The following is a 13968-nucleotide window of genomic DNA, read 5'->3' as shown; positions in this document are numbered from 1 at the left end:
AAAGAGCCCAAGGATCCTCTATATTACACGTCAGTCTAGGTCAAAATTAGAGCAATTCAAATGCATCTACTTAGAATATGCAAGTTGATTGTCCTTCTAAAATTGTCAAGTTCCTATTATTCGTTATTGAATTACAGAGAAAAGTAGGCAGACAGCCTCTGCCTCATGCAATTTAAAGTAAAACTCTTGACTCTAATTAGACACTCCTTAGGTGGCTAAGTCATGGTGGATTGATATTGCCTTCATCAGTAAACTATAAAAAAAGACAAAAACAGGGATATTTTTCATTTTAGCACTTCATTTGTCGCTTGTGGAAGGTGTATTTTTATCATTAAAGTTTGATTTAAAGTGAACCTGAGTTGAATGAATAATCTTCTCATGCTGTCCCCAATCCCTCTAAAAGATAGGAGAGACCATCATGCATTACCACTCATGCTGTAAATAATTTTAGTCCATTTCTCTACTTCCTCCCTCTGATTCACTCTGTACTCCACCACCAGATTGATTCTCCTAAAATATCTTTTTTTCTTTTTTTGCGGTACGCGGGCCTCTGACTATTATGGTCTCTCCCGTTGCGGAGCACAGGCTCCGGCCGCGCAGGCTCAGCGGCCATGGCTCACGGGCCCAGCCGCTCCGCGGCACGTGGGATCTTCCCGGACCGGGGCACGAACACGTGTCCCCCGCATCGGCAGGCGGACAGCTCAACCACTGCGCCACCAGGAAAGCCCCTAAAATATCTTTTTATTCACATTATTCTTTGGCTCAAATGCATTTCCTCTTACCCCTTCAGGATTTTATCCAAGCCCCTTCACCTCACATTTAAGGCCTTGAATTTCACTACCTTTAGGGATCCACAGCACCTCTGTCATGATTACCTGTAAACTAAACCTGCAGTAGTGACCCACTTAATGTTCCTCTCATCCTCTTTCTGGAGCATGTGCTTTTCGGTGTTTTGGTTTTTTCTCATGGAATTCCTGGTGCTGAAATATACTCTCCTCCCCTTTAACATTCTTTCTTTAAGATCTAGCCCCAATACTACCTCCTTCACAAAACAGTTCTCTGAGGATCCCCAGATAAAGACACCTCTGCCTTCCTGTGTATTCTTATTACACATTCTCCATTAATCATGTATTCCTCTGGGCCAGCTTTGAACTTATTAAATTAAATGCTGCAGAGCCTTTATACTGAGTTGGCCAAAAAGTTCATTTGGTTTTAAGTAAAAATAAAAGACACATTTTTCATTTTCACCAAGACCTTTATTGAACAACGTATTCACTAACCAAACGAACTTTTTAGCCAACCCAATATTTTGGGGGAGTTTATATTATCTCCAAAGGTAGATTATAAACTCCTTGAAGGCAGCAGCCATTTCCTAACATTTTTTTTAATCTCCTATGATAGCTAGCACAGTGTCCTTCATATAATAAGCATACAATTAATGTCCCTAAATCAAGGATTTTTTGAATATTTGAGAAGCAAACCGTATATATGAGGAAACTGAGGTCCAGAATCATTAGTAACTCGCCTAAAAGTGACTAGCAGGCAGTCGAAGATTCAGTTTGCTTGATTATTAAAGATGTTTTTTACTTATACCAAAGTTATATTATTTCATTATTGATCAGTTGTTCTAAGCCAAGTAATTTATGAAACTCACTGATCTTAATAAAGTATATGCATATATGTTTACATATTATATATAATAACATATGTATTTGTAAATAAAAATAGGTATAAACAAAGTTTCTCTGCAGGTATTATTTCAAGGGTGACTCTAAAGAACTCAATTGTAATATAACGTCAAAAACAATATGCAAGAATCGTGAGGACAATGGGAACATTGATCTTTTTAATGAACTTTGAGTGGCACGACCAATATTCCAGCGAGAACCAAGTATTACAAAAGTCTCCAATGTCCTGTTAAATCTTATGTTCTACCATATAACACTGTACACATATAACTGTAAGTCTGCATTTTCCATGAAGGTGGATTAATAGCTCAATTTAATTCCTGTAATACTTATAATGTAGTGGACAACTGCAAGTTCAATTTTGTAATGAAGGTTTTAATAAGTCAGTATTTGGAAAACATATTGAAATAATGTTACTCAAGAAATAGAAATTAACAAATATTTTAAAATCAACAGTAACTTGGGTTCTGGTTAAAGTTAGTTTGACATACATTGGATTTATCCTTTTAAATAAATGTTTTGTCTCTGGGCAGTTTGATACATATTGTCACTTACCGTCTTTCAGGATGGTTTCTCGCTCTGTGCCATCTATCTTCTGCCGGCCAATTAGGAAACTGGTGGTGTCAGCAAAGTAGATATAATTGGTTTCTGCATGAAAATCTAAAGCACGAGGGTTTACCAGATTTTCTATGGGGATCATGTATTCATCAGCTATCTTGGTATTCAAGTCCATTCCTCTAACAATTCCTGGGCGTCCTTTCCCATAAAAGAGGAACAACTCATTCTTTGGTCCTGCAAAAGAAAGATTACAAACATAAACAACCGATGCTGCCTAATCTTCTTTACCCTGCATAATGCCACTGTTTAATTAACTGGCACAATTAACATTTTTTTAAATTCAGTACCAAAAATTAAACCCTAAAATATGCCAGATGCATCTCGATGCAAGAAGGCCAGCTAATTGCGTTACTTTAGTTAAAACAGAAATTACTTCTGTGAATAGGTTATATTTAGTTAATTATTCTTTTGCCTGTAACTGTATAGCAAAAACATGACAGATCCTTGGATAACTTATAACTGTAAAATGGACATTTATTAAAACAACTGGCACATTTAATTTTACAATTCATTACAATCTATCTAACATATCTGTAGATACTAACTGCAGCATTCATTATGTTTGACAGTGCTAAAAACTTCAGAATATTTAAAACACACCCCCTACTCAGAGTTTGCATCTACAGACTGTCAGAAGCAAACAAAAAGAATCACACAGTATCACATAACTTGCATGTGAATATATTATAGCTTGTATAAACGTGATTTTTTTTTTAAGAAATGAAATAAAATGCCAGTTACAGTGTCACTTCTTTCTTCATATCTTAATTAGAACGTTAGAGGCTGATGCTGTCTGCTGGTAACTCTAATGTACAACACAGCCTTTATCAAAAACTAAACAAAACAAAAAACTGTGTCCTGGGTTAAAATGCAAGAATCAAGGAAGCTTTCTCTACAGAATGAATGAACTCCTTCAGACTTTTATATGAAACTACATGCAAGGCTCTCGTATTGCTAGGGCACATTATAATTAGTTTAGTGTACATAATTTTGAAAGGAATACTTCATATGGAAAGGAAAACATACTAGGTTTTATTAAGAAAACTGAGGATACATATGACTATTATATTTGGATAACCATACCATAGTGAAATTCTTAGTAAATTAAAATAATTACATTATAAAATTTGGAGGAAAAAAATAAGTAATTACTCGTAAGCTCAACACCCTCAATGCAAACTATATAATCATTTTATATATTTTCTTTCTCGTTTTCTTTTTAAATTAGTGTTAATAAATATTAAATATATATAAATATTTACAAAATGTTAATATTTAAAGAATAAAAAATAAAACAAATCTCATGTACCTAGCATAGATCTTAAGAATATTTCCAGAACATTAGAATGTACACACATGCCCCAAACCCACCCCCTTGCATCCCAGAGACATCCAGTATCTCTGGTTATATACAATAATATGGTTATTGTGTTTACCATGCATTTTTTAGAAGTTTTGCCACATATGTTGTTTGTATTTCCCAACAGTAGACTGTTTAATTTTGTGTGTTTGAATTGCATGTGTGCTATTAATTTTATTCTTATTACATAATTTATATTCATCTTTGGTTGTTGCAGTAATCATTCATTTTCATTGCTGTATTATATTCCTTGGTGTGACTATTTCAAATTTAATTTATCTAGCTATTTTTCTAATGCACACTAATATAGAAGAGAATATGTTTTGCATTCTGCTTTTATTACTAAACCTTAGCATTAAGATTATATTCTGTGATGATCCTCTTCTTTCTTTTTTTTTTTTGGCTGTGTTGGGTCTTCGTTGCTGTGCATGGGCTTTCTCTAGATGCTGTGAGCAGGGGCTACTCTTCGTTGTGGTGGGCGGGCTTCTCACTGTGGTGGCTTCTCTTGTTTCAGAGCACAGGCTCTAGGCATGCAGGCTTCAGTAGTTGTGGCATGTGGGCTTAGTAGTTGTGGCTCGCGGGCTGTAGAGTGCAGACTCCACAGTTGTGGCACATGGGCTTAGTTGCTCCACCGCATGTGGGATCTTCCTGGACCAGGGCTCAAACCCTTGTCCCCTGCATTGGCAGGCAGATTCTTAACCACTATGCCACCAGGGAAGTCCCTGATCTATTATTTTTGTCTTACATTCCTTCAGTATGATCAATATAATATATGATAATTTGCCAAATCATTCCTCAGTTGATTTTATCTTTCCATTATTATAACGCTGAGATATGCTTTTTCCCATATCTCTTAGTATACATTTCCAGAAATGGAATTACTGGGTGAAGAATATTAACATCCCTCTTTCTCATTACCCTCACAACCTCTCAGTGTCTACCTACTTGTTATTTTCTTTAAAGATACTATCTTACATTATTTAAAAGTAGATTCATTTGAAAATTAACATACCTGAGTATTCCTTACCAACATCATACGCATAGATACTTTTGTTTTTTTAAAAAATTGGGATCTTAGATATGCATTTTACTACTTAACTTTAAAAATTTAACAATACTTTGTTGTGTCATTAAAAGGTCTTCAAAACATTCTTTTCAATGGCAGCATCATGTTCCCTGCTAGAGAGGCAACATAATATGGTCAGCTACTTACGTACTGTAGGATATTTAGATTGCTTCTGGGTTTTTGTTATTATACATACATTTACAATGGATTTCTTTAGTCAAAAGTGGGATAACTTGTTAAAGGATGTTATCAGTTTTATCTCTTTTGTATGTTATTATCAAATGTCTTTCTAATAGTGGTATCAATTTCCAGTTCTATTAGCAAAGCATAAGAATGCTGGTTTCACCATATCTATTCTTGCTAACATTTATTTTTGCTTGTATTTTTAATTGATGCTTTAATTGGTAAACCTGGCACAATACTTCATTGGTTTAATGTATGTGTGTATATGTGTATGCGCACGTGTGCATATATATGTATATTTTAAATAAGAATGGTAACTATTTTTCCCATTGTTTTATTCAGTCACTTTTTTCAATCATTCACTACCTGAAGTTTCTTCTGTGTTTTCCTATACCATAGACAATTGAAAACTAAAAACTACATTTCACAGACACCGATATAGCCATGGCTCTAGTTTTGATTTAAGTACCTAAAGTCAGATGTACTAGCTTGAGTTTGGAATATAGAAATGAGACCACCTTTTGTTGCTTCTGCTGGTATTTATCTGACGGAGAAACTGGATTTTTCCCCATTAGTCTTCTTCCTTTCTGTATATCAAGAGACAAGGAAGAGGGTATCTTTTTGCTGTGCTGTGTTTTTTTTGTTGTTTTATTTTCCAGTATGACATATTATTTCTGGAGCTAATAGTTTTGGTGCAAACTTCCTAATCCCTAGATCTCAGCTAAGATGGTATGTTTCTGAAACACCATGTTTGCCATTTGCGGCTTCCCGATGCCCTAGCTTCTGATTACGGTAGGTGTTCCAGCTTAAGCCAGACTAGTTTGTGGTGGTTTTGAGGAAAGTTCCCAAGACCCAGTCTAGAAGCTGCTGCTTCAGGCTTCTCAATGATTTTGTAAGTACCTATTTGTGTTTGATCCTTTCTGCTTAAAATACCTAGAATTGTTTCTGTTAATTTAAATGAAAATGTACCCTGATTGATCACTACATTAGGGATGATTGAAGCTTATGCAACTCTGATCTTATGTTTCTCCACCAAACATGTGTGTGTATATATGTGTGTGTGTATATGTATATGTGTGTGTGTATATATATATGTGTGTATGTATGTGTACACATATATAAATGTACATATACATATATACACACACATGTACATATGTATGGATAAATGTGCATGACTGTATTTTTGCATGACATGCCATCACTTCCCAAGTGGTAACCAGAGCAGTTTAAAGGCTGGTTACACACACACACACACACACACACACCACAAACACACACACACACACACACACACACACACAAAACTACCCCTATCTTGAGGCTTCTGACACAAAACCTTCAATTACCCAGAGGATTTCTTGAACATGAGAGCTGGTGTCTCTACATTCCCAGCATTTGATACAAAGCTGGACATAAAAAAAAGTACTAAAAGGCATGTATTTTATCACAGTTAAGTCTCTTGGGTTCTCAATTTAAAAATATTTGCACTATGAGTTCTAACCACTTAGACTTAAAATTATAACAAATTTAGAGATCTCATTTCATAGTCCTCAGCAAGCATATGATAAGAAAGCAAAAGAGATGGCAGGGCAGTGGTCAGAGAGGGAGCACAGACAAAAATAAATCAAGACAAAATATACACTGTTAAAAGCAGTCATCAGGGGCTTCCCTGGTGGTGCAGTAGTTGAGAGTCCGCCTGCTGATGCAGGGAACACGGGTTCGTGCCCTGGTCCGGGAAGATCCCACATGCTGCGGAGCGGCTGGGCCCGTGAGCCATGGCCACTGAGCCTGCGCATCTGGAGCCTGTGCTCCGCAGCGGGAGAGGCCAGTGTACCGCAAAAAAAAAAAAAAGCAGTCATCATAATCTTAAAAATTATGGTATTTGTGGGACATCTAAAAACCAACAGTCTCCACATGGACACCATTTCTATGACGGCCATTAAAACTACATCTGATTATGCAGACCCTGAGTAAAGAACTTAATTTTTGTGTAAAAATTTAAACTTAACAAAAGTCATGTGTGAAAAATATTTATTAGCTTATTTAACTGAAGAATAATTAAGTTATTCTAGCATATTTCAAAAATAAAACAAAGATATGTCTAACTACTAGATAACTTTTTAACAAAATTGTTAGAGATTGATATTTAATTAGTATAGCTCCAGTTACTTGGAAAGTGAAATAATGAAATGAATTTCATCCCCAATGCTGGATACAGTGAAATATTACTTAATGTGGGTTTTTGTTGGACTAAACACACCTATTGCTAGAGGCAGCATCTTGGTTCAAAAATGAGAAAATCTGGTTAACCAACGATTCAGGCTCATTAGATCATGAACATTCTTTAGGGAATTAAGGAAAGGATCTTCCTAAAAATCTTCCCTAAAGCACGGTTCCCAAAGATCCAGAAATTTGGTGACTCTACAGCCCAATTAGCTTTCTCATTCACATTATCACACACGTACGAAAGAGAAAAAAAAAACAAAAACTAAATACTGATTTTGAGAAAAATGGCTTGTACACATTCACAGGCAAATTTGGCCTGATGATGTCTCACATTATTACTGATGCTGATGCTCCTAATTAATACTAAGAACCCTATTCTGAAGCATTAGCTGCTGGCAAATGTTTGATTTTCAATAACATACTTTTGCATGACCTGCCATCACTTCCCAAGTTGAAGCCAGTCCTGCAGCGACAGGTCCGTGCTTTGTAACCGCTGCTGAGCAGACAGATGTGTGAACATCCCCCTGGCATTCCGTATGGATCCACTTCACATGCATGGCTTCTGACTACAACAAATGAAAAAGAGCATGCTTGAAATTCTCCAAAGACAAGATAATTATGTGCATCAGTATGTTGAAACTTTGACAGTGCAAGAGGAAATCCTAGCAAAAATCTATATACCCAAATATATTGTATCATAATCAATTGGAAAAGAGTTTAAACTCCAAAAAAGAAAAGGTAGGGATTTGCCAAAATCCTCCTAAGTCTACCTTTTAAAAAAATTCTGAGAAGATAAAATGCTTTTATATTAACCTAAACTGTTTATATGCAAGCAAAATAAAAGTAACATGATTTTTGGGTACATGCTTATTGTACTTTTAAAAAATACACTTTTCTGGCAAATATTAAAAAAATACTGTTAAAATATCCTAGGTTAGGTAGTTAGGCAGAGAAAGGATTTCTTCTGAAATAATCTATTATATGGGCACCTAAATTAGGATAAATGTGCTTCAGTGATTACCTTTATTGAGAATTGCTGAGATAAATTTTTTTCTTCAATTTTGAGTCCATTGCCATTTGGAGAACCCTTCCACAAAATGAATTGTGTGTGTGTGTGTGTGTGTGTGTGTGTGTGTGTGTGTGTGTGTGTGTGAGAGACTATAACTGTCAAAAGGAGAAGGCTGAGTTTTCATGTGGAGGTTATGGAATAGAAGGCTGTTTTATGAGTGTAGAAGGTGGAGAAGAAACAAAAATAGGAAAAGTACTGTATGGAGAGGATGAAAAGAAGAAAGGTCAAAGAGAAAATGCTGTAGTAGGAATAATACCAGTAAGATTTTATGTATTACTGTAATTATATTTCTTTTCAATCACGACTTTCTTGGAATTGTCATGAGTAATATGACAATTTTCTTTTAATATTAAAACTTACATACTTTTGAAAACTGTGCTATGTTCTTTCTGCATTCTGCATTCTCTAAATGAAAAGATAACTGAAATGTAGTTTATTTTTTTGCACAAGAGTGTTGCTTTTATTTTCCAGTCTCATCCCATTTCTATACTAGATCACATCTCCTCTTACCTACTTAGCAACTCTCCAGTTTCTCACTGTCTTGTCTTCGTTACTTTTGCTCTCTGCATTGGATCATGCCCATCAGCATACAAATGTGCCATTATTTCCACATCTTGGGGGGGGGGGGTAAAAATTCTAATTTTAACCTTAATTCCCACAGAAATCCTTCAATTAGCTTCCCATTTCTCTGCTCCACCTAATATCAACACTTTTCAAAGTTATCCTCGCTCATTTTCTACAATTTCTTTCCTTCCTATCTTTCCCAGATCCTTTCTATCCAGACATTCTCTTCACTGCAACCTGCTCTTGTCAGATCCCTATGAGTTTCATGCTGCTAAATCCAATGGCCAATTGAATTTAACAAGCTTCTTCACAGTCTCCTCTTTTGGTTCTTCCTATTGTCTTTGACTTCTCATTGTTGGAGTGTCCCAGTGTCCTTTATTTGGAACTTTTTTCTTCTCCATCTATAGTTACTTCCTTGGTGATCACACCCATTTTCCTGGCTTTAAATGTCACCTATATGCCAATGACTCTCAAATTGTTTTGTCCAGCTTGGGCTTGCCCCTGAACTCCAGACTTATATATTCAAATACCTCCTTGAAATCTCCATCTGAATTTATGACAGAAATTCAAAATAACATGTAAAAATTATACATTTTCTCTTTGCCCCCAGTCTGCTCCAAACTGAGTTTTCTTAATCTCAAAAATAACTCAATTATTCCAGCTGCTCAGCCTAATTGTCATCATCCTTGCCTCTTTTTAAATTTACACCCCACATCAAATCCATTAAGAAATGCTGTTGGCTCTACCTTCAAATATATTCTGAGTCTAACCAGCCACTTTTCACCACCTTCACTACTACCATCTTGGTCCAATCCACCATCATCTCTAACTTTCCACCCTTGTCCCTGACAGCCTATTGTCAATATAGCAGCCATACTGATTCCTTTAAAAAGTCAGTCAGATTATGAGACTCCTCTGCTTAAGGCTTCCTAAGGACTCCCCATCTCACTAAAAGTATAAGCAACGGTTTTTACAACTGTCCACAGGGCCCTACTTGTTACGGTCCTCCTTCATTTCTCCAGCTTAATTGTCTACTTCTCTTCCTCTTTTCACTCTGCTCCAGACCTATGGGTCTCCTTGTTGCTCCCTGAACAATCCAAGCATGCTCTTCCTCGTGGTTTTTGTGTGTGCTCATCTTTCTACCTGCCTCTCTCCTCCTTTAATTACTTAAAGTCTTCATGCAATTTCATCTTCTCAATGGGACTTCCTCTGACCATTCAACATAAAATTGCAAACTACCCCCATTCCTGACACTCATCTGCTTTATCTTTTTCCATAGCACTTACTATCTTCTAATAGAATGATAATTTACTTGTTTTTTTTAAAATATGTCTTCTTTACAACAATGCAAATCTCATAGAGGCAATGATGTTTTGGTCTGTTTTATCACAACTATATTCTCAACGGACATAGAACAGTTCCTGGCACATAGTAAATGGTCAATGAATAATTGGTGAATTAATAAAACCTAATATTAAGCTCTAATAAGGTTACCTACAGAATTCAAAATTTGAATTTCCTGTAAACACAATATGTATATGTGATAATACATTGCCTAAGCTGAATTTATGTTAATGGTTAGATAATTCTAAATTCGTTTTAATTTGAAGCACAAAAGATGATGGACATTTGGGTGGTAGTTTTTGTATGTTACATTATTCTATATATGACTGAGCCTAAACTGTATTGATGAACAAGCATCACTAACCTACAATGCAAAGTAGTTATTGTTTTTGAGGAATACTTAGAAATGTTGTAGCCTTCTCGTTAAAAATTATTTTTTATTTAACATGTGTTAAGGAATGATTGGGATGTTCAGTCAAGAGAGCCCAGTGACTGCAATAAAAACTAGACAGATACTGCAAGGAAATCACCTAATTTGAAATGTTTCCCAGAATGATATAAAAAAATTCCCTAAAGTCTTAGCATCTGGGTTTCCTGTATACATACATCGAGTGCAAGTTCCTTCCTGAATCTAAATCTAGCCGTCATTTTAATTCTATGGTTGTAGAAACGATTCAATAGCAACTGAACAATTTGTCATTTAGACTTGGGAAGGGAGCTCTATTCCATTTTATCATGCAGACATGTACATTTTTGCTATCAAAACAGAGAATTTATGGCTCACCCACTTTAACACCAACCAAAGGCACAAGGACCATATCCCCACTCAGTTTGCCATTGTGAAGGCTATGAAGAAGTCTTGAATCTTACCTATCGGTTGAGTTCTTTTTTGATAGATTCGGATTCCTCGAGCATTTTCCATTTTAATTAATGAATGAATATCAGTGCCATTAAATCGGTTTATCCGTATGATATTGAAGTTATCAGAATTGGTTGCATACAAATAGTCTTCAAACACAGTTATACCATAAAGATGTTTGACCTATAAAAAGGGGCAAAAATGACTGTGATTTTTAATTATGTTGCTTTCAACTTGAAAGAAAAACTGATTGCTATTTACTCCTGTGGAAAATTCCCATAGTTGGAGAGTCACAACCATATTATCATTTAACTTCTCTCACAGAATTTGACATTTCACTAATTTAAATTTTTTCTCTGAGAATAAAACGTTATGCAGTAGTGGTTAAAGCACTACCCAATGTATGGGAGATAATTTTATTCATGTTTCATTAAGAAAACATGTTCAGTAGCTACTTTTCAAAGCCTAGTGAGAACCAAACTTTCAAGCATATTCAATAACATGCTTATGGCACTGTTATGTAAAATTGGATATATTTTTGTGGGCTACACTTTCATATAGCCATGGATATGTAGAATCTGTAAAAGGCTTGCTTTACCTGTGAAAGGAGTGATGAGAAAACACCTTTGAAAATCCCATTTTTTTAAAATACAGGTTACTTTTAGACTAATAGCAGCCCCAGCATGGAAAATAGTAAACAACAAAATCACATATTTGGAATAATTGTAAAGAAAATGTCAGCATTCTACTCAGAAACTGCACTCTTTCTAAAGCCTATTCATAATGAAAATGGAACTCTGATTTGAGAATAACGATGTGTACTGCTCTCCACGACACTTCACAATTAACGGTGTAACTCTCCTCCTTGGCACAGGTCTTGGGGACTGTGGGTAAGAATAGACTTCTTGAACTGATGGAAAACTTCCAGTAAAGCAAAGGAAGAATAAGTATACTGATTTTCCCATACAAAAAGGCACATGCTAGGCACGCCTTGTAATATACTCAATTTAAAATGGCTCTGGACCGAGGTATGGTAGATTTGTCAATTGATTTGCCGTACAGATTTTGATGAAAAAGCATTTGTCATTATCTTTTGGCATTATATTGTACTTCTAGTGTACTTTGCGTATAGATTTGTAGTCAAGAGAATTTGAGAAGTTATGCATGATTTGACTGTAAAAAAAATTTTATATAGAACAAAATCACAAACATTTCTACTTAGGAAATCATGCCAGTTCTGTACCTTAAGCAAAAGCATTTCATTTGCTATCTTTCTAGCTTACATGTCTCCTTATTACTATTCCTGATCCTCTTATAGGAGATGTTGAGTAAAAGAAGACTGGCTTTTCACGCTGTTTTTGGACGTATTTCATTTCTTCATGTCTAGGCTACAAATGAAAGTTAGGAATTAAGGGGGAGAATCATTCTACGTCAAAGCCCCAGTAATCATTTTCAGTGTTAGTGTTACTCTCCAGTGTTTGTAGGGGTAGGCATATGTGTATTTACTAATAATATTTTCCACATAACTGACATCATATTCACTAAATATATCTATGACCCAATTTTGATTTGGGCACTACTTTTTTTTTTCCTGTAAAAATTACAAGCAAGCTAAAGTCTTCCATTAATTGTCATTTATTTTATGCATGCTTTGCTTAAAGTTTGGGGCCAGTCATCTGGAAGTGTGCGATTGTGGCCTAAACACATTGCTGTCTATGTAACTGCCAATCCAAGCCTCAGGAGAGAAAGTAAGCATGGTTACAGAGGGGGCAACTGGTGAGGGCAGAAAAACATGTTCACACAACAGCCATCAAATTTTACTCACTGCCTCGCTGCTTTCCTTCAGAAGGGTTTGTTTACCATAAAGTACCTACACTGTTGCCTGGTCTGCTAACTACCCCCAACAAAGGTGGCAGGAGCTTGGTGTGGTGCATAGACCATTCTGCCTACAGGACAAATACAAAAGTTTATCTTTGTTGGATTTCGTAGTGGCAGACTAAGCATATGTTTAGGGAACCAGCAAAACACAGGCAATAGAAATGGGAAAAAAAAGGAATAATTAAAAACTTCAGATACTAAAAAACTTTTAAAAGTAGTCATGGGGAAGATCATTTAAATTCCTCATTCTTGTTTCAAGGTTTAAAATTTTAAATACATATAGGTAAAAAGAAGGTCCATCATCATCATTTTAGAGACTAGGTCCTCTGAGGTCATAACTAGACTGCCAAGGAAATCCAAGTTTTAAGGACAGTCAAAGGTGAGGGAGAAATAAGTGACCTCACCTCTAATATTGGACATTTTTTTTTAACCACCCAGATTAGTGCATTTTTTTAACCTGCCAAGGAAGTGACAACATTCCATTGTTAAAAGCTGATTATAAAGGCAAAGTAAGTTTACAGGACAATTACAGAATATTTGTGCCTTGCACTGCAAAAGAAAACAGAGTCACTTATTTCAGCTCCATAGAATGAGAATCTCACAAAAAATTAGTGAGATCAGTGAGGTAAAATTGAATTTTAAAAGTAAACTAGTGAATAAGGCTATTGCCACTTAGAGATCTCCTTCAGGTGTTTATTGAGTGTTATTTGCAAAACCTTGTAATTCAGCAAGGGGAAAACTATACAGATGGGAAAAATTTTGACCTCAGTGCTTTTCACAAAATTCTTATTTTAGGAAGTACCTGAATACATCAGAAGGCAAAATTTAATCCAACCTATTAAAATAATAACGATACTTTTGTGAGCCAGCATATGCACTGTTAGCAGAAAAAATATATATATCTCCAATGCCACATGGGACAGATGATAGTTCAGTTTCTTACAAATGAACTACTTAAATTAGTTTTTAGTAAGTAGGTCATATTTACTGCCCTACTCTAATACTTTTCTTTCTTACTAGTGTAGCATTTTTGGTTTTGTTTGTTGTTTTTTGATTTATTTCAGCTGGTTTCTCTTTTGTGTGCTTTTTTCTTTTTTTAATAGAGGGAAA

General features: G+C 35.5%; 1 protein-coding gene across 1 annotated transcript in view; it reads right to left on the bottom strand.

Annotated features, from left to right (window-relative positions):
* LRP1B (LDL receptor related protein 1B) overlaps positions 1-13968 on the bottom strand; it is a gene marked incomplete at its 5' end in the record, with an annotated part of 1013530 nt that overhangs the window by 818894 nt on the left and 180668 nt on the right. Inside the window, 3 exons of the mRNA XM_007453725.1 lie at positions 2244-2480; positions 7567-7710; positions 10992-11163. Of these exons, the coding sequence (XP_007453787.1) occupies positions 2244-2480; positions 7567-7710; positions 10992-11163 (553 nt within the window). The remainder of the gene's footprint in view (positions 1-2243; positions 2481-7566; positions 7711-10991; positions 11164-13968) is intronic.

The sequence above is a fragment of the Lipotes vexillifer genome, unplaced genomic scaffold (assembly GCF_000442215.2).
Source record: "Lipotes vexillifer unplaced genomic scaffold, Lipotes_vexillifer_v1.1 scaffold606, whole genome shotgun sequence".
NCBI lineage: Eukaryota > Metazoa > Chordata > Mammalia > Artiodactyla > Lipotidae > Lipotes > Lipotes vexillifer.
This window is presented reverse-complemented; position numbering and strand designations above follow the sequence as displayed.